This window comes from Talaromyces stipitatus, genomic scaffold (genome assembly GCF_000003125.1).
Source record: "Talaromyces stipitatus ATCC 10500 scf_1105507295541 genomic scaffold, whole genome shotgun sequence".
In the NCBI taxonomy this organism is placed as follows: Eukaryota; Fungi; Ascomycota; class Eurotiomycetes; order Eurotiales; family Trichocomaceae; genus Talaromyces; species Talaromyces stipitatus.
Genome location: NW_002990115.1, coordinates 1,768,107 through 1,794,357, shown reverse-complemented (window position 1 = coordinate 1,794,357; position 26,251 = coordinate 1,768,107). Strand labels below are relative to the sequence as shown.

The following is a 26,251-nucleotide window of genomic DNA, read 5'->3' as shown; positions in this document are numbered from 1 at the left end:
CTTTTTCTTCCTTTCTTCTGGGTCAGGTGGAGAGACGATCAAGCTATGCCTACCGAGGCACCCGAAGACTGATGCCTCAGGACATGACGCCATTAGTGAGAAAATTACTGACGCTGCCTCCGCAGACGGTCTTTCATTGGATGACACTCCTGGGAAAACGCCATCCCGGTAATAAATTACCGCCATTACGCCATAACACCCACCATTCTGTAAGCGTATTACCAAGCAACAAACATGGCAGACCCAACAAGAACAACCCTCACCACAGCAACTTCTTATACCTCTTATTCCTCCTCGCATTCTTCAGCTTCATACTATCCTTCATCCTGCAGCTCTATCTCTCCTCCACGGAACTCTTGTAAGTCTTTGAGTTTTATATCTTTGCTTTAACTTTACCCTGGCTCTTCCCCACCCCCACATTGATTCAATCAGGCACTGTGCTGTCTTGTTGCTGAGGGAATGTCTTGTCTGCTGTTTCCCCGCTCGTCGGTGGTAGATTGCATGTTCGGCCGTGCCATGTCGAATGATCCGTCAGGATAAATCCCCCGGTGGAGTTTATTAATGAAGGCACCGCTCTTTGATTTGCTGAATCGCTACATTGCTGATCGACTTCATTCGCAGACCATCACCACTTAAATACCGCTTCTCCACCTCCACGTCGCCAACACAATACTAGCGCCCGAGAGCATCTGGCAAATCTTATAAGGAAACACGGTCCCCCGACCCCAGTTTCTTCGTCTTCCTCTCTGCGGAAATTAACCTCGACTTCTCCCATCAACACTTCGTATTTACCTTAGACTCGGTCGAGACACCGCCTGCCTCTCCTGCTCCTGTTGAAGAACCTTACGAATCTACGGCAGGCTCTCGACCCATTCCTATCCCTCATGCCAACTTGAGTCGTTCCTTCGAAGACTTACCGCTCACACCCTTGACGGGACGCTTCGATCATCAATACTTGGCAGAGCGTCCCAAACACCAGCAGTCGTTATCCGGACAAGACAAGTCATCCCGCAAGAAAAAGCCACGACCGTCCTCATTGTCCGTCTCAACCTCTACTAGCAATCGCAGTCGACCTACCAAAAGAATGCCAATGTCAGGCCCGTCTCTAGCCATGTCGCACCAGTCCGGGCAAGTCTCGCCAAAGCCATCACCCAAGGACGCTCCACTGTACCTGAACAACTTACCACGCTTCCACCCCGCTGTCTATCAATCGCCAAACAGCACTCCAAACGCTTCACTCTCGCCCAACACGTCGAACCACCACCCCAGATCATTCGGGTACCGTGTTGCGTCGGGAGGAAGTGGAAGTTCTAGGGAAGCTTTGAGACAGTATCGTGAACTAGTCGCTGCCAGCGTTTCGTTATCGCGCAATAATTCGGACAGCAGTGATGCTGAAATCTCAGCTCCACGACTGGATCCTCTCGGTAGTCCGGGTCCTGTGACGCCGCTTGCTCTCGAGGAGGCAGAGAGCTATTTGTCTGCTAGAAACGACTACTCCTCGCCGCGTCAGGCAGACGAGCGGGAGCGACATGGAACTACGCGCACGAAGGACACCAAAGGTCGATAATCTTGGCCAGTCAATGTCTTTCGAATTGTTTCAAATGACTTTTCGCATGTTAGGCGCTACACAAATCTGCTATTTTTCATGCTGGCCTATTTCATGACTCGACTGAGCGTCAAAGTCAATTGGTGTTTGTTGATTACTATCTGTATACCCCCCTATTTGTTATTGCTAGGAATCCACTCACGGATTTTTGTGCAAGATTTTTGTTTTTTTGATTTCTCATGGAGTATCACTAGCATACGATTATCGACATGCATCACACGAAGCATGGAGGAAACACTGCGTTCATACACACAGTCCTTTGGAGTTTAGAATTAGGAATGTTTGTAACAACGATGTTTACATAACTAGTGCTTAGACAGTCAGTATATCTGATCAGTCAGCAAAAATCACGAATAACTATCAATTATCTCAGACCAAACCCCGAATGTAAGCATAAATGGTCAACCCCGCGTTCATTGACTTAGCGCCCCTCGCGCCAAGAATAGGCTGTCCGGACCTGAGTTGTTGCTCCCCGGCCGTAATCGGACTGAGCTTGATCATTGAAGATATCTTCGTGCTTTGCTCTTCATATTCTGTCAACCGATAATTCTATGATCGGTGGATTGCGACGGATATCAGTTTCGCATGCCTTGAATTGACATCGATTGAGGACTTGTATACGAGTCGGTCGACGGTGCTATCTCCGACCTGGAATCACAATCGGCAATAAGGAACGCAATTCGCAGACCTTCCAGGACGATAATTTTCTCTAATCGGCCTCAACTGATTAAAATATCAATGGAGAGATATCTACATCATATCCGATAATTTTCTCACCTTACCTCCCTTCACCGTCGCGTTCTCTCTCTCTTATTATGAGACATGTCGACCACCAGTATCCGACAGACCGCTACATCGGTCCTTCCAGAGAATAATACCAGCCACTCATCCCCCATCGAGACGAAATCCAATACGTTATTACCGGCAGAGAATGTCAGCGTGAAAAATGCCACAAAATCAAAGCGAGATTACAAGGGGTTTGTGGCGGGGGTGTTTTCTGGGATTGCGAAATTGAGTGGTTAGTTATATCCTGCTTCAGATCGCATTTTGGAAGAGTTGAGCTAATGCGACGTGAGTCTATTAGTTGGGCATCCGTATGTTCTCTCGTTGTATACGGCATCGTCAAATGCCTATAGCTAATTGATATCCGACCAGTTTCGATACCATCAAAATCAGAATGCAGACCAGTGAACACGGCCGCTTCAAGGGACCGCTAGATTGTGTCATGCAGACTGTCCGCAAGGAAGGGTTTAGTGGGATGTATAAAGGCGCAACACCTCCGCTGGTCGGATGGATGATAATGGACTCTGTGTAAGTCAGACCAAGAAGGTGGATCGGAAGAAAAGAAGCTGACGATAAGGCTCAGCATGCTTGGTTCTCTTACCCTATATAGACGTCTTCTGCTTGAAAACGTCTTTTCGAATCCGCAATTGCGCAAAGCGATTCCATTCACGTCATCGCAACGAGATTTGAACACTTTGCCGAGTTTTGGACATGGAATTGCGGGGATCATGGCTGGTTGTACGGTCAGTTTCATTGCTGCGCCGGTCGAGCATATCAAAGCTCGATTGCAGGTTCAATATGCCGCCGACAAGAAGCAGCGAATGTACACTGGGCCGATTGATTGTTCAAGGAAGATTGTTCGTTCTCCTACTCAAGCAAATACCCTACAGAATCATGACGACTAACTTGTTTGTAAAGCTTCGAAGCCACGGTATACCAGGCCTTTTTCGCGGTCTCTGTGCAACACTCATCTTCCGCTCATTCTTCTTTTTCTGGTGGGGATCCTACGACATCCTCACTCGCATAATGAAAAAGAACACCAACCTCTCTGCGCCAGCAATCAATTTCTGGGCAGGCGGTATATCCGCTCAAATCTTCTGGATTACATCTTACCCTTCAGACGTAGTGAAGAATCGACTAATGACGGACCCCTTGGGAGGCTCGCACGGCGACGGCGAGAGACGCTTTCATCGATGGAAAGATGCTGCTATTGCTGTAGGTCGGGAACGTGGTTGGAGGGGTTACTGGCGTGGATTTTTGCCTTGCTTTTTGCGTGCTTTTCCGGCTAATGCTATGGCCTTGGTGGCGTTTGAAGGTGTTATGAGATGGTTGCCATAGTATGTTCGATTTTGACGTTAGATATCATGGGCTTCGAGATACCCGATTATATGACCGTACTCTGGTTACATATTTTCAATAGATTTGTATATAGACTGCATAGAATCCAATTCCTAGAGTCTCGGATTTCTTTTCCCACAACAATAAAAAAATGAAACAAACTTCACGTGCAATATAGACTCCTCAACCAATCACAGCTCAATCTGCGAGCCGTCGATCTGATCTGCCAACCTCCACCGACATCAAACACGCAACGTTGCAAAAGACAGCTATCCTCTCGATATATTCAATCTTCAATTGAAGCTACTTGCGACCAATTATTCGGGCTTATACTGTGTTATATCATGGCTCTAGTAAGACGACGGAATTTCCTGCTCAACGTTGTATAGGTACTCGGCAACCCTTAAGCTCAAGCTCCACCAGTCAATCAACCATCACAGTTCCGGACAATACACTTTGACGGAGGCGAGGAACTTCGCTCCTACCTACTTACAGCAGAAATCTGAAAACATCTGAATCTGCTGCTACTGAACACGACCTGTCAAGAGCTCACGACAGGCCAACATGGCCCTTTCGCGGTCCCTCCGACGAACAAATTCTATAACCTTAGTCCTCGCACTCGTCCTCGCCATCGGCTTCATATTCTTCCTCTTCGATCCGACATCATCATCGACACCCATAACCGCACAACAACGACAGGAAGACGCAGCCTCACATCCGCTTTCACCCCCCACGAAACCGTTTCCCAAGAAACACACTCAAGGACGGAAAGGTCAAGATGCGCCTCCTCCGGTGGTGCATTACCGCATGAATGAGCTCACGGCATCGGATTCAGCGGCCGAAAGGGGTGAACGAGTTCTCATCTTGACGCCGATGATGAGTTTCTATCAGCAGTATTGGGATAATCTGGTGAAGCTAACCTACCCGCACGAACTCATTTCATTGGGATTCATACTCCCCAAAACAAACAAAGGAAACGCCGCAACTCTCGCATTACAAGAAGCAGTCTCAAAAACCCAATCAGGACCCATCGATGACCGATTTGCGAGCGTGACGATCCTACGACAGGACTTTGACCCCCCATTACAATCCCAGGACGAGAAGGAACGGCACAAAAAGGAAAATCAAAAGATACGCCGTGAAGCAATGAGTCGTGCACGGAATAGTTTGCTATTCACTACCTTGGGCCCTTCGACGTCCTGGGTTCTCTGGCTAGATTCGGATATCGTCGAAACACCTACGACGCTAATCGAAGATCTGACGAGTCATAATAAACCGGTTATTGTCCCGAATTGTTATCAGCGATACTTCAACTCGGAGGCGCAAAAGATGGATGTGCGTGCATATGATTACAATTCATGGGTAGAGAGTGATATAGCATTGAACCTGGCGGCGGAAATGGGTCCTGACGACGTCCTCTTTGAAGGTTATGCTGATATCCCCACGTATCGAAGCTTGATGGTTTGGATGCTACCCGAGAACTCGGAAGATCTTGATCCTCGCGCAGAAGTTGAATTAGATGGTGTTGGTGGTACGGCGTTGATGGTGAAGGCTGATGTGCATCGCGATGGTGCAATGTTCCCTCCGTTCCCATTCTATCATTTGCTTGAAACAGAAGGGTTTGCGAAGATGGCGAAAAGATTGGGATATACGTGTTGGGGATTACCTCATTATTTCGTGAGTCTTCTCCCTCTTGTGCTATAAATGATCTACTCTTCTAACGGAGATCTAGGTGTACCATTATAATGAGTGATTTGCTTCAATAGACCTTCTAATTCTTGTTTGTGTTATGATGAAGCTGCTTCATCGGCCGGCGTCTTGGTTTATCTCGAATTTTGGTTGCTGTCAACATTATACACTATTTATTTGATGCATTTAGCGGTGGCTGCAGGAAGCAATCAATTGACTAATACTCGGATATCTCTGTCTTTCAGTCAAAATAGCGATTCACATGTGGATGAATCAGGCTTCTTAGGTTGGTAGTTCTACATAGCCCTGTCCGCCCAATTCTCAATCCACCTATCGCCAATCCACGTGGCATCAAATCTACCTCTTCGGCTAATAACTATAAATCAGGCAGTCATTATAAACGTGGTATCTACAATATGTACAAGGCCAAAATGACATCGATATCAAACCAGCTGATCGAATCATTGGTAAACAACAGTGATATCGTTACCCTTCAAAGAGCTTGCACTGATAACATCAGAACTATCCGACTGAGAAACCATATCAGCAAGGTAAGCACTAGTAAGATCATCTGCCGTCGCACCCCCTACAAGAGCACTATTCCCCGTAAAAGTAACAGAACCATAATCCGCAAATGCCACAAGCTCATTACCAACAGAGTAATCCTCCACGATCCACTCGGCACTCACCTCACACAGGGCCGGCGACTCATCCGTCCAGGTAAACGTAGCCCTTTGACCGCTAGAGTTGTTAACCAAATTGGCAGTTCCACCAGTCTTGCTAGTCGCAGCAATAGTAACCGTAATCGAATCACCAGCCGAAACATCAATATCATCCCAATATTGCTGCGCCTCCGCAGGCCACCATTCATACCATGCCACAAAACTTGACACACCATTCTCAACACACCAATTCACACCGGCCTGCATCAGTCCACCCTTGGGACAGAAGTTGGAGATTCCATCCAATCCAACCCAGGCACAACCGCAGTAACTCGTGTCCGGATCGCTGCCTGCGGGCGCTGAAGGTGTGGGAACAGTGAATGTGCCGGTGATTCCCGTGACGTCGGTTGTATCTAGAAATGCGCCGGCCCAGTTGGTGAAGGTGTATGTACCTTTTGTTGAGGCCGAGGCGTCTGATGCCGTGAAGTTTTTGTAGGTGGATGATGGGCCGCCGCTGCGGAATCGTCGTGCTGCGGGGATGGTTGCTGGCCTGGCGATTGTGATTCCTGAGAGGAGGAGGGGGAGGATTGTTATGATTGAGATGATCATTTTAGTTTATGGGAAGGGAAAGATGGTTCTGGGAGCCTTTGACTTCTAGTCCACGATGGCAACGACTCTACCTCTATCAAGTCAAAGGGAGCCATTCATATTTATACGTCCCAAGCATCTTCGGTTAATTATAGTTCTACTCTATCCTCCTAATAGATACCCACTTTGCATCGTGAACTGAGATAAGCTAAACAGGACTCCTAAGTGTTGAGTGACTAAATCAAGCTACGTGCCGAACCTTCAACGAGTTCGCGGGCCTTCATATCAATCAAGTACTTAGCTTTGGAGGCTATTGGTGGTCTAATTCAAAGATAGACCGGAAAACTGTAATTAGTATCAAATGTAACCTCGTTAGTGGCCCTTAGGCATTTGAACAAGTAGCTTCTTCGGTAATATGTCGGAAGTAACTTCCTTCTTTACATATGTTGTTGCTACAAAGGCCATAAGATGAGGCTCTGGGATGGTCCCTACGTTCTGCGGTTTTTAGTGAGTAGCTGAGTCACGTCCTGATCAAGACTGTAATTCATCTCACCAGATCTATAAATTCTCTCGGCAGTTGCAGATTCAGGAGCGCGTATGTGCAAGCCACCAAGCCACTTCTCCCCGTTGGATGCGTTGTTGAGCGCTAAAACAGACCAGTTCCTCTAGGTTCTCACTAGACCGGGGGCCCTGGTTGACTGTAACCCTCTGCGGAAGTTTTAGATGAGGTCCGTTTTGCCTTTATTGCCGCAATTTCTTGATCTTTGGTCAAATATCTACATGTTCAATTCTCATAATACGTACTGAGAGCATAATGTCGGTCTTGACATGAGTCAAGTCAGTCACGGGAGAGCTTTCTCTAAAAGAATTGTTGAATAGTTGACCACATAGTCAGGAAGACTAACCAAAATTGAAGCTAGAATATCGAACTAAAAGTTAAACGTTGTAGATCTCCAAGTATATAGCTTAGCGTATACTATAGCACACACACCAATTCTTTAGACTGGTGAATTTTTACGGGTAGACATCGGATAATAGCGTTGGCTATTGCTGCATTTTGCACACTGCAGTCATACACTTATCCTGTGTTGCAGGGAATATATGCAAGAATGGTCATGGAGATATCAAACATGGAATGTTGACAAGCGGAAAAACGGCTTTACCTAGGTAGCGTATAGGTAACAGATTTGTGCGGGCATCTTATCATTATATATGACCTGGCTTACTGGAACCGACGCGGCATCAATCGAACTTCAGGACGCGATTCTTGCCAACAACCTAGTAAATATCCGAGGGGCTAATGACAGTTGGTATGAAATTGATCGACTTAACTTGGAGATGAAGCGAATTATGGTCAGTCGACGGACCTCAACGCAAAGCCTTGAACATTTATTCCAGCGAACGGCATTAACGGCTAGTTACTGTATTGAGCTGCAGAATCAAATCGACCATCTCTCTAGACGATTTTTGAGCTCCAAGCACACCTCTAAGGAGGCAACTTTAGACATATTCGGCCTAGCTATCAGATTGTGCGAATTGCGATCGCTACAGCAAATGCAGGGCGGCCGTGATGCAGATTTTATCCCCAAGGATTTGTTCGCTGCAGCCGTCGGCACTCTTATTAGGAAGAAGGTTGCTTTATTTAACCAAAATCAAGTGGCAGATCCAGCGCTTGAGGAGCCGGCTCACACTCCAATTTCTATGTTGGGTCAATTCACCACCGATCCAGATGCTGATGATATTGGCGATAGGGATAGTATATAAACCCCTGGAAGCATTGATTGACACATCTGTTCTTCGACTGTGCTTCAACGGGACTGTCGGGGAGCAGGTGTTTTCTCCTTTTCTGGAAGACATGAAGCTATTCTCACTCTCATTGATTGCCATGCATTTCTTTTTTACTGCTTCATGTATTGGCCTACACACTAGGTGTACCGTCAATTGAGAAAGCTGTGCTGAGTCTTTGAAAGTCATGGACGTGAAGTACGTGTATTGCCAGTGATTTCTCGGAGAAGCTGCCTGCGCTTAATACCAACAGTGGATGGCATTGGTGTCGCTGGTGTAAGAGGATCGAAGTCGATTTGTGTAGTTTGTGACGAGACTGAGAGCTCTGGCACTGGTGTATAACCTATTTGTGATGGTGTATCATATATAGTGAGTTGAGAATTGCTTTGACTTGGCGTTGAGGGTAGTAACATAGTAAATACAGCAGACTCAGTCTGGCTTTGTGTCGTATATTCCGAGTCGTACTGGCTTAAGTTCGGTGGCGGGGCATGCTAGTTTGAATGCTTGCCTGGGATGAAGTAGATTCCACGGCCAGTCGGTGTTTCTGAGAGCTCTGCTTAAGTATCGTATATAACAGCTCTCAATGGCTTTCCCAGTAACGCCAAGATCCGATACTAGACTTCAGTTGCTCCTGTGTACAAAGGAGGTCGGTCAATCGTGCAATTGATTCGTAAAGTGTTTCTGCAAGAAAGAAATCGGCAGTTGGTATAAACGTAAAATTGCGTGGGAGATTGGCCGCTTGTGTAGTAGCCCAGTTCTTAATGTCAGCCATGATAGCTTTGTGTATCTTGTTTGCACGAAAACCACGCTCCTTGTAGGTATAATATTTGGCATTGTCCATATAATCATCAAGGCGGAATATAGGATTGCAATAACTACAGCATCGCTGGGAATTAACAGAAGACCGATGCTCTGGTGGCTCGTCAAAGTGCCTCATGGGAACACGCCGTATACACTGCCGGTGGCTGCAAATATCGTACCAGAGATGAGGTAGTTTAGCTTGACGCTCTCGCTCTGCAGCAGTAGATTGTGTAAGTGGCTGGTTTTCATCTGATTCATCTTCTATATCCTCTTCCAGGTCGTTATCAAGTTGAGACGATCCAATAGCAACTTCTGTATGCTTAGACGCGTCCTCTCGATCACCAATGATCCAGACATCAACTAGGAGGATAATTTTGTCGTCATGTTGATCTCTACATGCGCGTCCACCGCGTTGTAGTAGAGTGGCTGGAAGAAGATTCTTCGGAAGGCCATATAATACTGATCGTTGTATATCGGGTAGATTGACTCCAATACCAAGAGCCTCTGTAGCGAATACCACTCTGATAGATGATTCGGTTCCCGGTTTCCGCATTTCAGATGTAATATACGCCTTATCCAAGTCGTGTGTATCCGAGTATAAGTCGCTAGGATAGTGTGGCATATTTGTTCAGTATAGACGAATTGCTTATGAAGCTGAAGATACTCAACCATGCAATCCAGGGCCGAGAAGACTTCTCTTTTAGAATCAAAAAAGACGATTGTCTTGCTAAACTCATGTGGTTCGATATGTGCCCGGGTTCTTTCAAGAGGATCAGGGTCAAATAGGAATCGTAATACTGTAAATGTTGCGCGCTGTAGTCGGGGTATTACCCCGACGCGATAAAGCAACTCCGACCGATCAATTGGCGTGCGATGAATGACGGTATTTGTTTTAAATCTCCCACGTTCTTTCAAAACTCTCAGTGTATGAGGATCAAGTGTTGCCGAACAGGTAAACCAAGGAATATGAGGGCCTAGTATAATTCGCAGCCTGCCAACCTGTGCATATTCTGGCCAGAAAGCATCACCCCAATGGTGGACAAGATGCGCCTCGTCAATAACAACGGCAATAACACGTTTATTGCTTTCAGATTCTTCAAAAATGTACCGTATTTGTTCATTCGCGGCCAACTCAGGGCTCAGTAAAAGATGTGTATATGCCTCTTTCTTGATGTTCATTAATAGACCAGTCCTATCAGTATTTTTCTCTATAAATAGAGGATGGCCACCTAGACGTGTTATAGCTTCGGATTGCTCAATGCCAATCTGAATCAGTGGAAGGATAACGATAGTGACGCTTCGATCCATTAGGATTGATAGTGCCTGCGGAATCATGCTCTTGCCAAAGGAGGTTATCGCAATCAGTATTAGATCACCACGGTTGAATATAAGCTGGAAGAGTGCATCTAGCTGACCGCGTCGAGGAGCATATGGATAAAGCATTTCTAGGGTCTCGGAGAGTGCTGTTTTCTGTACATTAGATGGCTTGCTAGCTGCGTCCCGGACCAACTGCTGCGCTTTCTGTACTTGGGCCACGCGATCCAAGCTGATTGCCAGCTCTGGGGATATCGAAACTTCAGGGTATGCTTGCTGAGGTGGTCGACCGCGTCAGTTTAGCACTTCGTGCAGTGTTAATTGACCTGGTGGGCAGGATTGGTGTGATATTCCTTGAAGGTGTCCGTATCGCCGACGGGCCATTTTCAGGATTGTATTTTATCATCCACAATTGTAGTTCCCTGGGTAATTTTGAATTGCTAAAAGGTGGCTACTAGTCAAGTTGGTTGGCCTTTTTATATAGAAATTAAGCCTGTGCCCATCAAGCAGGAATTTTCTGAAGTTTGTTAGCGAAAAAAGTGAATTTCTTCGGATGGCATTTAAATATGTATAAGAGGCCGAAACTTACTAAAAACGCGTATCAGATGGTAGAGAATTGGACAACAAATTGAATAATACCTATAAGAATATATAATGATATGTGTTGGTTGAGTAATATGCGTGGTTGTTGATACCCAAATTTATTGTTTTGTTAGGCGTACGCGCCATACTACAATACGCTCAGACTAGATACCAAAAAGCCTAAGTCAGCATGACGCCTTTCCCTTTTGGGCTAGCTAGTCTGAGAACCTGGGATAAGATCAAGCCATTCAACTACATCCTTATCAATTGGCTTTGAACTCTCAATCGGTTCACAATTTCAAGTTCTTTTCCATAGTCAGGATGATCTTCTGGGAAACTTTTCTGGATAGTGGATATCAAGATAATATGTAAAGCTAACAAACCGCTGGCCATCCAAGCAGTGGCTAGGTGGATCTGTAGGCATGTGCCGAGAAATACTCAATACATCTATATAGGCGCCCAGGTTTCCCGCCACGAATTAGAGCGACAATGTCGACAGCTGTGGTCTACCTGCAACATCTGCTGATGAAGAGACATGAAAGCAGAGACAGAACAAGGTGATAATAGTATAGAGAAGATAAATTAACACAGCCCCACGTGTCCATGGCCTAGCGAAACGACGGCGACAAAGAAGGAATGGAAAACATCAAGTAGCGAGAGATATACACCGAAATGATTTGGCTAAGTGATGCAAATATGGAAGAACACTGATCAGGAAAAGAGTGACAAAAACACCGCCCGCGGTGATAGCATAAATGCTGACAATATTCATGTTGTTGGGAAGTCGGGTGAAGAAAAGAAAGGATGGAATGGGAAGGGTCAAGTATTTATCTAGTCGGTCCGGCATGGGAGGAACCGGACTTTGGTTGGAGCAATCCAAAAAGAGTCGACAAAACTTGAATGTCTCTCAGTTCCGGGTTATAGCTGAGCGTGATATCTTTCCGGGGGGTGGATGATATCTTGTTGGCGCTAGTGTAATTTAAATCTGCCATTTCGGGATTAGTAGATGTCACGACGCTTGAACCAACTAATAAAATACTAAAGTTACCACCTATTACCATATATGTACGGTATATGTACGGTATATGTTAACATATGTAATACCTATCCCCCCCACTTATTTAGGGTTCGGGGTTAGAGGAGGTTAGTGGTGGGTTTAGGGAGGTGCTTTAGGGGTTAAGGATGGTTAGGAGGGTTAGTGTTAGGTTTAGGGAGGATTAGGGGTTTTAGAATGATGTTTGGGGGGAGTTGGGGGGGCGGGTTAGGGGTGGGTCTTAGGGGGTTAGGGCCTATCAGTATGGCATATGTTTTGTATATGTTATGATAAGTAATTAAAATTACAGATCCGTATTTTAAAAAGCTTGGCATAGCATTTTGAAATATTACGATAAAATACCGAAATTACCACTAACCCAATTCATACGGATGATATCACGCTCAGCCATATGCCCTCTAAGTTCACAATGTGAAATGACCATTTCACTTAATCTTCAATGACCTAGCTGACATTGAAGTTGCTTTTGAGGATCATATTTTCATATATTGGACCATACCACATATCAAGGCAGCAGAATCATTTTAAAACATCATGAAATTGCGAAATAGCATGCCTGAACACAAAGAGCAGTGTTTTTCAAAAGCATCGCGGATCGAATTTACTCTAGCTCGTTCAGTCGCTCTTTATTTTAATGTGTATGATGTCACAACAGTCTAACTTAACTAACTTAGCTACCAGAAGATTGTGATTCCTAAGATCGACCAATCAAGGGATACAGCCTAAATGTAGACACTCTAAATGTTACCATGAACAACTAACTGGATTACGTTGGCTACGTGATTTCAGGTCCGTGACGAGAAAGCGATCATGAAGGGATCTCAATAGATACCACAGATGTTCTCCAGCTTTGGTTGCCATCTTCCCTAGTCTTCACAATACCGGGACTCCAGAGAATCAGGTCATTCAATGGCTCGTTTTTCATCACAAAGATTACGACGGCGTAGCAGTGGACTTCTTTCGGTGGATACGAATATACGATCGAACCGGATCTTGAACATGTACTTCTTTTGTTACAAGATTCATTGGCGGCTATATCCAAGACTCGTCTACTCCTGTATCTTACAAGCGAAAAGATCAACCAAGGAGATGCCGACAGTACCAGTGGCGAATCTGGTAATGAGGAGTCTTGAAAATAAGAGCGATAACGATCGTTGATCGGTCCGAAGTGAGATAGGGAAAGGACTAGAAAAGCCGTTGTGAAGTTAGTTGCATACGAAAATTTCTCCGTCACGATTGCTGATGCGTACAACTAAAAGCAAAAATATAACCCCTTGCGTAAGAGTTGATCAAGCACTCCGAGCCTAGCCAATGTTGGAACACTATTTCCCGCACTCTACCTTGAGATTTAGTGGCTCTTTGGGGCCAGGGATTGGCGCGGGAATGCTTCACAATCTGTTCCGGAGAGGCTAAAGAGACCCTAGGACACCATGGCACCGCATCACTTTGTCTACTCTGTAGTATACCTGAATCTGGGTATTCGTTTTTTGCTTTTCCTCACCAATCTCTTCAACGCGTGATCATTAAGACCCGTGGAAATACATGCGTCCTGGATAGTATAGTGAACTAATGTCACCAAAAATTAGTTTATGCCATGGATATCTAGACGTGTTGAAAAGGGCCGTGCCATCGACAGAGGCACTGTCGTTCCGCCCGACATCTTTTTAAGTGGTCCAGAGCAAGGTATATGAATGCCAAGCCACCTCACCTTTTCAACAGCTCCATTGTTTCTTTTCTCGTTCAACATCATCCCGCAGTCTTCTACTTCCATCTGCTTAGTTTTTTATTATTGCTTGCACGTACTTCAGGCTCCTCCCTATCACTTTAAAGGTCTTCAAGTGTTTCGTCGAGCTTTCAGGCCTTGCTAATACCGTGGGCGGCCGTTGTGCTTATCGCTATTTGATCGTACTGTACCAAATCTATACGTCAATTTGCATGTTGCATTCTTCTTCTCGAGAGATTATTCTTATCTGATCTCGGTGAGATATACAGAGAACCCAATTTTTTAAGCCTAACGACCCCCCGCCCCCTCCCCCAACAAAAATTACCATATCTGATCAGGACGGTGTACATACAACTCTAGCTCCATAGCATCTGTTTGCTTGCGTACTTTGAAAACAACTAGGAGAAAAGCCACGGTTTAACCAAAATGACGAACAGAGATTCACCATCTAGCCGCAATGGCAAGAAGTCAGCAAACGCAAGGGTATCTCTTCAACATCAGGATTACAGGCCGTTCGAAACTCTCGAACCGGTACGTACTCTCTTCTGTCCTCGCCTGCACCATACTGACTGCACCTAGGACGTTGTCTTCACCGGCACCGTTCCCACTCGCTGGGCTATAATGTACGTTGACAGATCCGGAAACGTCAGAGAAATGTCAAATCTTTATACGTCTGTTTTCGATTCCCGTGCGCGAGACGCATTCGCATTCGCACAAGGTCTTTTGCCAAATAGGCAAGATTCCCTTCCTTCTCCGCATACGGCCTACCGTCCCGGCCATAGGAGACAGTCTTCGTGTGCAAGGCAATCAAAGCGGCAGAGAGCTGAATTTAGCGAGGAGCCACTGAGTGTTGAGGTTGTTGAAGCTTTTGAAAACCCAGAAAATCAGGTCCTCCTAGAAATTGGTGACACGAAGAAAGTCACCGCATTTTATACAACGGCTTTCACACGATTGCAACAAATCAACTGCCGTTTACTGGCTAAGAACTTTATCAAAATTATCGAGCCTCGTAAGCAGGTCAGACACCCATACAACGGCGGAAGAAAATCGGGCGGAGCACCCGGTGAGAAGGGAGACCCCGAAGACACAAAGCCTGACTGGTGGCCTCGCAATATTATACACAAGGAACCCGACCATCTCAAGAAGAATTGTAAGAACCGTCAATTACCCGACTTTAATTGATTGATCACTGACCAAGAACAATACAGATCGTGTGAAGCTTCTCGTTCATCTTGTCCAAAACCTCTTTCCTATCGGAATAACAGTAGATTTACTCGAAGAAGCTGTCGGCGATACCAGGAGACATCTTGTACCTGAAGAGAAAGCCGAGGAGAAAGCTGCAATGCTAGAAGAAATAATCCGCGTCAGAAAGAGCGAAGAGCGGTACCTGAGCAATAAAATTGGTATGTACAGAGAACTTCGTTGAGCCCCGATAGAGCGCTGATTGTGTTCAGACGGAACCACTCAGGTTTACGTTACCGACTACGACAGAGATAGGAGGGGAGAGCCCGAATCTGACGATGAAGGAGAGACGTCCAAAGTAATTCCTCCTCCTGCAAGTGCCGGTTCCTCGCCACAGATACAGCACCTCGAAGCCTCCCAGGGTCCTTTAGACGTGGCCAGTATGCCCCAGTACGTATCGCCATTGGAGACTACCTCGAGCTTTCAGATGCCCGCCGAATTAGGCTTTACGATACCCGGACAGCGAACACAAGAATTCGTATCTACGCAGTCTGAGTTCGGCCATCTTAACTTTGCTAATACACTAATAACAGGTCCGCTGCCGACTCCCACTCACAACCAGTTCATGGATCACTCCCAATTCGCAGAGATCAGTCCAACAAACCATCTACTCGCTGTTAGTCCGGCTCATGCACAAGCGAATCCTTCTGCGTCTTTTCCGGTTTGGTCTTCCGCGTCTCAGCAAAACATATATTCACCAGTCGATTACAGTAACAAAGCTGGTCGTCAGATGCCACCGCACATGGTGTATTCGTCATACAGACCATACTCTTCACTACAAGACGTTCCCCAAACTATTTCAGTACCAGAATTTTCACGCCCTCCAGATTATGACATGGCAAACATGAACAGCCTCTCTTTCCGAACTGGTTCTTTGAGTCAGCCACACATTGTGCACCACCGCAATAGTGGGGATGTAAAGCCAGGCATGAAAAGGAGTTTCGGGAGTTCGACATTTCTCTAGGAGTTCAGCGATGCCTACTAATTTTTTCTCCTTTCTTTTCACTCTGTGGGGTTCCATCTATAGTTATACATGATATGAACGTTTCGGTCTGAGTATTTGGCGACTCATTTTCGTTCAAAACACTTCGTTTCTTGTCAATGAAGGGTTTGTTATTGTTGAGTTGCTCTCTTCCTTCTGGTCACTTTTTTGTTGTTGTTTTTTTTCGTCTTTTGTACAGATCTGTTAATCAATTTGTGGGTCAGGCAGAAACGAAAAAAAGACCTTGGTTCAACAGTACAGCCTATTGTTACTTGCGAGATTATGACGATAACGGATGATAATTGAATCTTAAATTTAATTAAGTACGTACGTACTATGGTGAGGGGCCTAGCTGGACAGTCTGCCTTATGTGATCACGCAGACAGTCATAAAAATAAGGCATGGCAGAACTATGCTGCAGCAACCGCAGCATCTTGTGCGAAATGTATCTTGGCATACTGGCAGGGCGGTTCTCAGCAACGGCGACGTAAGTTGATTTCTGCCCATTGGAGACCGGTTCACGATTAGTTATTATTTGTATTTTTATTTATGTCAATGCTGATAAGAGCGCCATTTTTAGCAGAAACCTCAAGTCTTCCTAAGCCAGCTTCAACTGTCCCCTTCGAGAGAGACACAATGTTCGTTGGCCGAGAAGAAATTATTTTGAGTATTATAGACGCTGTTCAGGAAAGAAATTGGCAGACTTCTAAGCGCGTCGCACTCGTTGGCTTAGGAGGCGTAGGGTGAATAAGATGGAAGAAATTGACGCGCAACACACTAATTATGGCCCAGAAAGTCTCAGATAGCGATCGAGTATACATACCGCGTTCGAGATTCTGCGCCGAATACATGGATATTTTGGGTTCACGCGAGTAATACAACGAGATTTGAGCAAGGGTATCGGGAGGTCGCAGCAGTCGCAAAGAGTCCTGGACGCGATGATCCAAAATGCGACGTCCTAGAGCTGGTTAAGAAATGGCTAAGTGACGAGACGAATGGCAACTGGTTGATGATCCTGGACAATGCAGACGATGTTGATCTGTTTTTCAACACACTTGGTGACAATATGCCTTTAGTGGATTACCTGCCTTATGTTTCCCATGGATCGATTCTTCTTAATTACAACGATGCTCATGATCTTCGACGAGATCGAAGTATCCGACATCCAGTCATCACTACATGGCAGATCTCATTTGATCAGATCCGCCGCACATGCCCTAAAGCTACAGATTTGCTGGCTTTGATGAGCATGTTTGATCGACAGGGAATTCCAGAAGAGTTGATAAGCGAAGGGACCGACCGATTACAATTTGAGGATGCAATTGCCCCATTGATAAGCTTTTCTCTCATCCAAGTCGAGGTTGGCAGAAGGTTGTTCGAACTGCACCGTTTGGTCCAAGTATCCGTTCGACAGTGGCCGAAGAAACAAAGTCAGTTTCATCGGTTAGCCGGACAAAGCCTGCGAGCGCTGGAAGCAGTATTTCCAAGCGGGGATTATGCGACATCAGCATCTTGCCAAATACTCCTTCCACATGTAAAAGAGACGATTTACTTCAGTAACTGGTTAGATGAGGAATCTTATTTAATAATGTCGAGTGCCGCCAATCGATGTGGCCACTATCTTTATCTTGCGGGAAGATACGAGGAAGCAGATTTCATGGAACGACGGGCACTTGCTGGTAAAGAAAAAGTGTTAGCGCTGGACATCCTGACACACTGGCCAGTGTTAACAATCTAGGCTCGGTGCTTGAAAGTCAAGGGAAATACGAGGAGGCAGAGGCCATGCATCGACAAGCACTCGCTGGTAAAGAGAAAGTGTTAGGCGCTGATCATCCTGAAACACTGACTAGTGTCAATAGTCTAGGCTCAGTGCTTCAAAGTCAGGGAAAACTTGAAGAAGCAGAGGACATGCATCGACGAGCAATTGTTGGTTTTGAGAAAGCGTTAGGCGTTGACCATCCTGGCACACTGGCTAGTGTCAGTCATCTAGGCTTGGTTCTCGGAAGACAGGGAAAATATGAAGAGGCGGAGGCTGTGCATCGACGAGCACTCGCTAGCAGAGAGAAAGTGCTAGGTGCTGAACACTTAATATTCGACGCACAGTGAAGTCTGCTTTAGAACAAGCTGTAAAGCGGACCACTATGCAGCCATGATGAAGACAATCACGATCATGCCGGTGAAAGAATGGATCGGTTGAGGAGGATTGTCAGTACGGCTGATAAAGGTCATGGTGAATTGGGCATGTACGGATCTCGTTGGATTAGAGAAGTAGCAGTTTGTGGAAAATATCTGCTGCGCGCTTCACCACCGGTCATTTTTTCCATCTTAGAGGCAATGCGGTCAATTCATTGTGGGGTGCAATCACCAGCAGAGGAATCATCCATGGTGACGTCACGGGTGAAAGGTTTTCACAGCCCTGAACTATCGCAGTGATCATTATTTGTGGTGAAATTCTTGATCCATGTATATTTAGAGCACGCAACAGGGCCACGCAGACTTTCCTTGGGGAAGCTATGATCTAAACTGGCGCAATTGGTCATGAATCAATTCGACGGATGCTCAGAGCCGATTTCACTTCTAGCGTCACTTCGCAAGATACTAGAATCTGACTCTCCTGAGATAATAGTTCGGCAGGCAGTTGTTGGAACCAGCCCAAATATCAATCGAGTCCATCATGGGGTCTCATTATTCTATTCTTGATCAACGTGGTCATAATCTGAGGTCGTGTAGTCGCACCAATATATGTAAGATGCAACATTGGGTAGCATATCAGCAGCCAGTCGCTAAGTTCAATGAGAGACTTTGCTTTCGATACTCTATCGCATGCCTACTAGCTTTGAACACTGTGGATTTGCTCATTGACAATGAATCATTTTCATTTTCATGTACTGTATCACAAACGACAGATTAAGTTATATTCGCTGAAGGTGTGCGGAATAAGTCAGGACTTCAAGCTCTATAACCACTGTGTGAAGTTTATCTCAAACTTCTCGCTGCAAGCGCATCGAATTCCCTGTTTCTTGGAGAGCTTGGACCAGATAATCAAAGGCACCCCTGATGTCCATGTATAGACACGATCCACCTTCTCTATAGCACCCGAACTGACCCTCATGGAACAATTCCCGGGATCCCGCAAAATCCGTAATGAGCTCTGTAACGAGCTTCTCAATCACCTTGCCTGGGCACTGACAGGCAAATAATACGGTAAGCTTTTGCCATCGTATAAATCCCCTTATCTGGTACCCTAAGCAGGATTCCCTCGGCGTCGATGCTCCGGGGTTTATCCTAAAGCCTAAGGCACTGTCAAGCGAGTGCTATAACACGGGTTTGATCAAATCCCCAGAGTTAGAGTAAACCTGTACCTGGAACCTACATAGGGCCGCTCTAACAGCTGTCTCATTCACCAATTCATGAGCGTTCCCGGGAGCTGCGAGGCTCAACGCTAGATTCTGGGGTCTATGAGAAGCCTAGTCCCTAAAGAGTGCCTCTTTCTTATTACGGAGTGCTGCCCAACACCAGTTTTGCTAAGTCAACGAGCCCTTACCCATTCCCTACAGACCGGCCCCCCAACGCTCCCTCTTAAGAGCTGTGTAGTACGCCTAACGGGCCTTCCGACGGTCATACTCACCAATATCTCCGGCATTATGTCTTACGAGCCCTAGAGTGAACCCTCCGTGCTTTCAATGTCAGGGAACCCCACCAGCGTTTAGAGGGACCACAAAGCCTAATCGGCTTGCATGCCCACGGAGTGCCTCCATAAGTTATCCCTCAGTCCACTCCGTCCCTCTTTCCACTTTCCCTGGGGAGCGACTGCACGGCAAGCATTGTAGGGCTCCTTGCGAGATCATCACAGTCTTATAGGGGTCATTCTCCCTATCCTCCGGGGACTCCCATGATGCCCAGATATGTGACAGTTGGATAGGACGCGGAGGCTGAGCCACAAAACTGTCATCTGACGACGTCAGGTCCGCCTGATGAAGGGATTAGAAATTTTCTGCTATCCAACGCATCTAAGGACGAACCGCTTTTTGAACCGTTTGATGAGCCTCTTCATTTTTGGATGGTGAAGCTCTATGAACAACTTCAATAGAGTGATCCAGCTCATTACAAATTTCATCGTAGATGCTTATTGTTCCACGGCTCAGAGACGCACTGAAGAGATGCTCTTTTGAAGAATGATATGGCCAAACATAAGGGTCAGAGGGTCGTGATGGCAATCGGATTTGGTCAGGCGGGATTTTTATTCCTAGCTTGCGGACTTTGTGTATTAGTACCATGAAAAATGCGAATAGTAGATGACTTACAAATATAATCTGACAGTGTTACTCGGCATTGGTACGTCGTGCAGCTCGTTTCTCTTTGCTTGAGAGAGCTATCTATGTAGGCTGATGATTGGTTTTAAAATATAGTCGTGACTCATGTTGATTTGTCTGTCTGCCATTTATCATTACACTATCGTGCATACTGCAAATTTGTATTCTAAATATGCTTATTTCACTACATTCACGAGCAAAAATCTCTATTAAACGAAGCTGTTTACTTTCGCTGCATGCGGAATTTTGGTGAGGTCCGCACCACAATCCGCCTTTTCTCTCTGTTCTAGGGTATGGTCAAGTGTAACGTTCAGGAGGTGAATTCGACTGTCTTTTTCTTCCCCACAATCTCAAAATTGCATGTTACCAGACTGTTGGGAAAATTCAGACTACGTTTAAGATAGACAGTCGAAAGTAACGTGAAAAGCATAAAATTTTCTTGCCTGTTTTCCGGTCCTCAAATGTATGTCCGGTTTTCTGTAATCGAGTACACTCCCACGATCTATTATCACTTAAGGCATTGGATCCATTGAATAACGGATCTTGCTATCGGAGCGAGGAGAAGTATTGATTCACTTGTCCTAGGCAGAGGATCATATTCCCAAGTGATGCCGCGGAAAAGGACCTACGTGTCCGATGCATCAGTTTGAGAAGGGTATCCCAAGTGTAAATCCTCTACACCGTGTAGCCTCCGAATGCATTGCATTACACAGGCATCAGAGAGAATAAGAAATAGTCAAAATGAATAAAGTCACGTTCTTCGTAGTTCATAGACTTGTTGAGATTTCTCTACGACTAGACTTCTAGAGTATCTGATCTAGCCCTAATTGTCCCTGAAATTGCCTATTTCAGTAATTTCATAAACTTCAGCCGTTTCCTCTTGAGTTTAGTTTAACAAGCCGTGTACTCCTTTCAATAGAGTACGGGGTATATATGTCATTCAGTGCAGGTGTTGCTCAATAAGAGGAATTCATACCTTGAGGCTTATTTCACATGATCCATGGATAATACTGTGATTCGCATTGCTCGAGACCACCCGCCGGAAAAATATGACTCTATTTGAAATAAAAACTGTATAACACTTTTTAAGTGACTGGGATCCATAGAGAAGCACTCAGGAATACCAGTTAAATCTGGATATCACATGCATTGTTCATTGGATCTTTACAACTCCAGGGCATCGTATATGATAATGAGGATATCTAGGTATTTTCCGGTCAAAAGCGTACTGTTACCATCAACTACTTCACTCTCTTCAGACTTTGCTATAATGGGTGGGAAAACTAGAGAAATGTAGGTAGATTATATGTAAAACACACCTGCTTTGAAATCCTGCATATACCAAAGTATATACCTTTAGAACAATGAAGCAACAGACGTATGCTCCATGACCACGCTAGTCTATAGTCTATACCTGTCACCGTGTAGCTTCTTCGTAGGTGGAATCAAAATGAAGCAACATCGTTGGATACGTAGTTTCTAAAAATCAACTTTCTTTAGAGCTGTAAATTGCTTTCCTTATGATATCTGGTCCTACGTTAGCACCACACAAAAGAACGACATTGGTTTGGCCAGTCAGGTCCCGAGCCTGAGCAACTTTGTTAAACCCAGCAAGAGCAAGAGCAGCGGAATCCTTAACAATCATGTTCTCATCAAAAGAGAGAGCCTCTAATGTTTCTAAAACGTCTTCCTCCTCACATTCGATGATATGACCTATCATCGAGGTGGCCAGAGGAAGGGTGATCGTATCCCCGTCGATACCGCCAGCCACCGCCTCGGCCAGAGTGGGTAAATGCTCTGTCTCAACAGCACGACCGGCAGCAACGGAGGCAGCCAGGGCTTTCGAGTTGACAGCAGCAATACCGTAGACCTTCGTCCGCGGACTAAAGGCCTTGAAGACGGATCCAACGCCGCTGATGAGCCCACCACCCCCCATGGAAATGAAGACGTTATCCACTTTGTTGCACTGCTCGATTATTTCAAGCCCGATTGTCCCTTGCCCAGCGATTATGTCGATATCGTTGTAGGGCGAAATATAGGAATAATCCCGCGAAGCCACAAGCTGTTGCGCATGTTGTTCGGCCAGGCCTGTCTCTGTGCCATGCAGGATTACGTCCACGCCATAAGACTTGATTCTTTCTAATTTAGCTGGCAGTACGACTATGAGACTCTTGGAAAGTGCACGCGACGCGAAGGCGGCCTCAATGCCATGATCGCCCGATGATGCTGTGATCAGTCGCTCTTCTGCCAGTTGAGTAGTTAGCTTGGATAATGCGCCTCTCAATTTGAAAGAACCGGTGATTGGAAAATTCTCTGCTTTGAAGAGAACCTCTGCGCCATAGGCTTGACCTGTTTTCTGGTTGGGATGAGAGGTGTTTCATAGATGTGATGGCCGATACGGCTTTTCGCTTGTACGGATTTTTCATACAAAGAATTTGGCAAGATAGAATTTATACCGACAATGGAAGCTACGCCAGGGAAAAAAAGATGATATTTACAGTATATTTGGGAGGAAATGAAGAAGTGGGAAATTCAATTTCTCGTCTTTAACATTTCTAACTCATCAGTCAAATGGCAGCAAAAGAAACTCGACCTTCCCAACTCGACTCTTATCTAGAGCTTAGATGAGCCAATGCCGTTGATGAGAGAAGACAAGAAACCTCGCAGGACCGAACGATAGGGCGTCATATACAGTATTATAGTCTTGTATCCATTTCCACATACCCTTCTCAGCCAGTGCCTTCGAACTATATATGCCCACGCATCGCCAGCTTCTTCATAGGTCAAATGGTTCCAATCATCTGATGTATAAGTCTCCCCTGGTCTGGTACTCAGTGACAGGTCAAGAGTGGACGCGAATGAGCCGACGTGGACCACACCTTTCACAGACTCGCCGCCGTAGCGGTGCGCCGATTCAAGGATGGGAGTACCGCTCGCAATAGCTGGATCGAGGACTTCAGTCCTACATCTTTAGGGCTGTTTTGATAAGCGGAGACGCCGTATCGATGACGGCTTTGATTAACGTCTTCGTAAATGCATTCTCAAAACGCTCTTTTTTAGCTCCAGCGTTGATCTAAATGGGCCAGATCCGCATGGCTTTTGCAGAGCGGGATCAGAACAGGTAGAAATCCATCATGTATTCTTCAACGATCTCTTCAGCGAAGGACAAAGAATGAATATCACATCCCCTCCCGAAACCTCCACGGGTCCTGATTCCGGTGATCTTTACCAATTACAACTGAGGATGTTGGAGCACCAAAATAAGAAAAGGGTGATATTGGCACGAGATACAAAGTGCCCCCTTTCTTGGGCCATAATACGCCGTAACGCTTCGCTCTTGGATGCTCTTCTACTGAGTCCTCAAATCGATGCCAATTCACAGGACCACTATGGTAGAAACTCCGCTTATGTACGCAATTGCCATGAATCATAGGCCAATTGTGGAAAAGCTACCGAGGCATAGAGACATTGACTTCAACTTGTGAGATGATGCAGGCAGAACTGCTATTCTTTACGCCGCACACAGCGAAGATCTGGAAACCGTACAGTTGTCTGTTGAAATTCAAAAAGTGGACTTTTCCATCCGACACAGAAACGGTCAGACTCTTCAGGATTTTGCAAAAAAGACGAAGAGGAAGAAGGATATTATGGCTGCACTTTCTAATTGAAAGGAGACCTGCAATATCGGGCCCTTTACTGGATACAGTACCTTAGACACTGACTCGAGTGGCGCTGGGTTGGTTTAGTCAGCTTTATAGAAACTAACTTAAGGTATACATATGAAGATCCTCAGGGACCTCCTCTGAAGCTCTGAGGTTCTCGTTGCTGATGGTCTGGAGTCTGTGTCAATGCTCTCCGTCTCCAAGGAGATGTATGATCATGAGAAAAAGCCCTAAAAGCGACGACTACACCGCCCTCCGTCGTCGTACTACTCCCTAGGTAATAAAGATCTTTCGGCTCAGTCGCTCGATCTGGCATGTAATGCTGAGTATTGAAAACGAAACCAGGATAGAAGCTCTACTATTCAACCCATAGGTATCTTTAAGCATTTTACTAACATTTTTGACAGTAAACTGGTTTGTGCTACCTAATTGGTGATAAGAGTAGTTGAAAGGGCCTGTTTGCCATAAGAGGAAAGTTCATGTACACCAAGCCTTTAAGCCATGAATATGAGACAAATATTGTGACATGCATAGTACTGTGTAGTAGTGAGCTCGTTGATCTACGCTGTCAATACAAGGATATCCTTGATGGTTTGTCACGGGAAGCCAATCGGGGCCTGCGTACATACACATAAACTCCAAAAGGACAAGAATTGTATCATGAAACATTTCCTCGCACTTACCTAGGTATGATGTTGGAAGGGATTTAATGAATATTGGTGAGAATAAATTATACAAAATGTTTATTCCTCCAACCTTTAAAGCAAGCGAAGTCCTTAGCCACGTAAATATCAACGTACTAGGCGGCCGTGTGAATGACCTCGGGAATGCTAGGAATCGCCTAACATATAAGAGAGTATAACTGCTGCATTGACTATGAAATATAAAGAGCCAAACTCCATGAGGAAAATGGAAAATAATAACCTCAACCTAAAAAGTGATTCACGTACGGCGTAACCTCCACTTATTCAGTGTTTCATACCAGGTACTGTTTAACATCCTCCAACTCAAGCGATTTGGTCACTAAACTCCAGGCAACGTACGGCGTTTGGACTTCAAAGCTTCCAAACTCAGATTTTTAATTTTGGATTAGATTTCCGAGGATACGTAGTACGTGCTCAGTGAGAGAGAAAAACTGGGCTTGCAAAACGTTCCAGAAAGTAACTCGTAGTTATACACTCCTTAAGTGTCCTTAGTACGTATTACGACTACGTAGTGATCAATTTGGTGAACCCTTTTTCTAAATCAGGAAGAAGCTCAGTGGCGGACCAACGGAGATCCGCGGTGTGATCTTAATTCAGAGGTTATTATTGCCCTACGTGACAGTCGTCGTAACCCTATTATTATTATTATTATTAATCAAGTTTATTGTCCGTACCCAGCCCTATTGGCTACGTCGTAACCCTATACCACTAAGTATTATGGCCTGAACAGTGTGCTCGATCACGATCACAATCACGACGAGCAGAGCGACGACTTAGGTTTGCCAATTCCCAGTTGAAGTCTAAGTGGAAGAGACTTGTACTAGTCTTGTAGTAGCATTCAGAAATTATGAGATTTGTTCCTGGCTACTAGATAACTAACTAATAGTGGATTTCATGTACGTAAATATAAACGTTACGCTCAGTCACATGTCTCGCAAAGCCCTAAGCGGGATCTACCTAGGTAGAGAACATCCATTGGTGGCGGTAAATGAGATAGTAAGCACTAGTCAAAGTCTCAATCAATTATGCATATTAAATGGCTTGCTATGACAAGGGCGCTCTGGAATTCCGACTGCCGAGGTGTCGTGAACATCATCGTGTGCCTCGGGATCCTCCTCTCTCTGCCAGAGTCCAGCCGCCGAAAAAAAGAGAAAAAGGTCTCATCTCGAATTTGAGCCGTGTTCATGTCATGGATTATTGCAGACAGCGTCTAGATCCAGAGCATCGTCCGATTTACTTCGTACGTACAACTCAGAGTTTAATCCTGATTCTAGAGAGTTGACTCGCCCGCCTTCTGAAACTCTGTGATCCACACGGAATTGCATTGCCAAAGTGCCACTTTGACACATTTTAAACCACTAAGAGGTTGTTGATCTTCTACTGAATGTAGTTAAGAGTCTCCATTTCATTAATATCATTTCGG

The 26,251-nt window shown here is 45.4% G+C and overlaps 8 protein-coding genes across 8 annotated transcripts, besides 2 other annotated features; 5 read left to right on the top strand and 3 right to left on the bottom strand.

Annotated features, from left to right (window-relative positions):
- Positions 1–83: 83 nt before the first annotated feature.
- Positions 84–1,567, top strand: TSTA_029930 (uncharacterized protein; the record flags this gene model as incomplete). The annotated part of the gene is made up of 4 exons (XM_002480111.1): positions 84–209; positions 242–358; positions 497–553; positions 677–1,567. 4 exons carry the CDS (start codon positions 84–86, stop codon positions 1,565–1,567), a joined length of 1,191 nt encoding a protein of 396 aa, XP_002480156.1.
- A 579-nt stretch (positions 1,568–2,146) lies between these two features.
- Positions 2,147–3,758, top strand: TSTA_029920 (mitochondrial carrier protein, putative). Its single transcript, XM_002480110.1, has 5 exons — positions 2,147–2,624; positions 2,691–2,700; positions 2,762–2,917; positions 2,973–3,246; positions 3,308–3,758. The coding sequence occupies exons 1-5, from the start codon at positions 2,429–2,431 to the stop codon at positions 3,725–3,727; spliced, it is 1,056 nt and encodes a 351-aa protein (XP_002480155.1). The 5' UTR covers positions 2,147–2,428; the 3' UTR covers positions 3,728–3,758.
- Positions 3,759–3,975: 217 nt separating this feature from the next.
- TSTA_029910 (alpha-1,6 mannosyltransferase subunit (Mnn9), putative) lies at positions 3,976–5,646 on the top strand. The gene is made up of 2 exons (XM_002480109.1): positions 3,976–5,404; positions 5,460–5,646. Exons 1-2 carry the CDS (start codon positions 4,292–4,294, stop codon positions 5,478–5,480), a joined length of 1,134 nt encoding a protein of 377 aa, XP_002480154.1. The 5' UTR covers positions 3,976–4,291; the 3' UTR covers positions 5,481–5,646.
- A 66-nt stretch (positions 5,647–5,712) lies between these two features.
- Positions 5,713–6,687, bottom strand: TSTA_029900 (aspergillopepsin-2 precursor, putative; the record flags this gene model as incomplete). The annotated part of the gene is made up of 2 exons (XM_002480108.1): positions 5,713–5,792; positions 5,907–6,687. The coding sequence occupies 2 exons, from the start codon at positions 6,685–6,687 to the stop codon at positions 5,713–5,715; spliced, it is 861 nt and encodes a 286-aa protein (XP_002480153.1).
- A 1,191-nt stretch (positions 6,688–7,878) lies between these two features.
- TSTA_029890 (uncharacterized protein) lies at positions 7,879–8,430 on the top strand (the record flags this gene model as incomplete). The annotated part of the gene is made up of 2 exons (XM_002480107.1): positions 7,879–8,019; positions 8,065–8,430. 2 exons carry the CDS (start codon positions 7,879–7,881, stop codon positions 8,428–8,430), a joined length of 507 nt encoding a protein of 168 aa, XP_002480152.1.
- Positions 8,431–9,031: 601 nt separating this feature from the next.
- On the bottom strand, positions 9,032–10,695 carry TSTA_029880 (uncharacterized protein; the record flags this gene model as incomplete). Its single annotated transcript, XM_002480106.1, has 2 exons — positions 9,032–9,857; positions 9,917–10,695. 2 exons carry the CDS (start codon positions 10,693–10,695, stop codon positions 9,032–9,034), a joined length of 1,605 nt encoding a protein of 534 aa, XP_002480151.1.
- A 1,574-nt stretch (positions 10,696–12,269) lies between these two features.
- Positions 12,270–12,436: a microsatellite.
- Positions 12,437–14,351: 1,915 nt separating this feature from the next.
- Positions 14,352–18,758, top strand: TSTA_029870 (kinesin, putative; the record flags this gene model as incomplete). Its single annotated transcript, XM_002480105.1, has 9 exons — positions 14,352–14,456; positions 14,505–15,075; positions 15,134–15,328; positions 15,380–16,083; positions 16,474–16,636; positions 16,730–16,892; positions 16,942–17,841; positions 17,874–18,223; positions 18,308–18,758. 9 exons carry the CDS (start codon positions 14,352–14,354, stop codon positions 18,580–18,582), a joined length of 3,426 nt encoding a protein of 1,141 aa, XP_002480150.1. The 3' UTR covers positions 18,583–18,758.
- A 3,190-nt stretch (positions 18,759–21,948) lies between these two features.
- TSTA_029860 (serine racemase, putative) lies at positions 21,949–23,242 on the bottom strand (the record flags this gene model as incomplete). Its single annotated transcript, XM_002480104.1, has 2 exons — positions 21,949–22,811; positions 23,224–23,242. The coding sequence occupies 2 exons, from the start codon at positions 23,240–23,242 to the stop codon at positions 21,949–21,951; spliced, it is 882 nt and encodes a 293-aa protein (XP_002480149.1).
- A 2,220-nt stretch (positions 23,243–25,462) lies between these two features.
- Positions 25,463–25,482: a microsatellite.
- Between the last annotated feature and the right edge of the window lie 769 nt (positions 25,483–26,251).

Excerpts from the sequence above, each read along its gene's own strand:
- TSTA_029920 (XM_002480110.1), top strand. The coding sequence starts at position 2,429 with ATGTCGACCACCAGTATCCGACAGACCGCTACATCGGTCCTTCCAGAG. Across the intron at positions 2,918-2,972 it reads TGGATGATAATGGACTCTGT|CATGCTTGGTTCTCTTACCC; the intron begins GTAAGTCAGACC and ends GATAAGGCTCAG. Across the intron at positions 3,247-3,307 it reads TTGATTGTTCAAGGAAGATT|CTTCGAAGCCACGGTATACC; the intron begins GTTCGTTCTCCT and ends TTGTTTGTAAAG.
- TSTA_029910 (XM_002480109.1), top strand. The coding sequence starts at position 4,292 with ATGGCCCTTTCGCGGTCCCTCCGACGAACAAATTCTATAACCTTAGTC. Across the intron at positions 5,405-5,459 it reads GGGGATTACCTCATTATTTC|GTGTACCATTATAATGAGTG; the intron begins GTGAGTCTTCTC and ends ACGGAGATCTAG.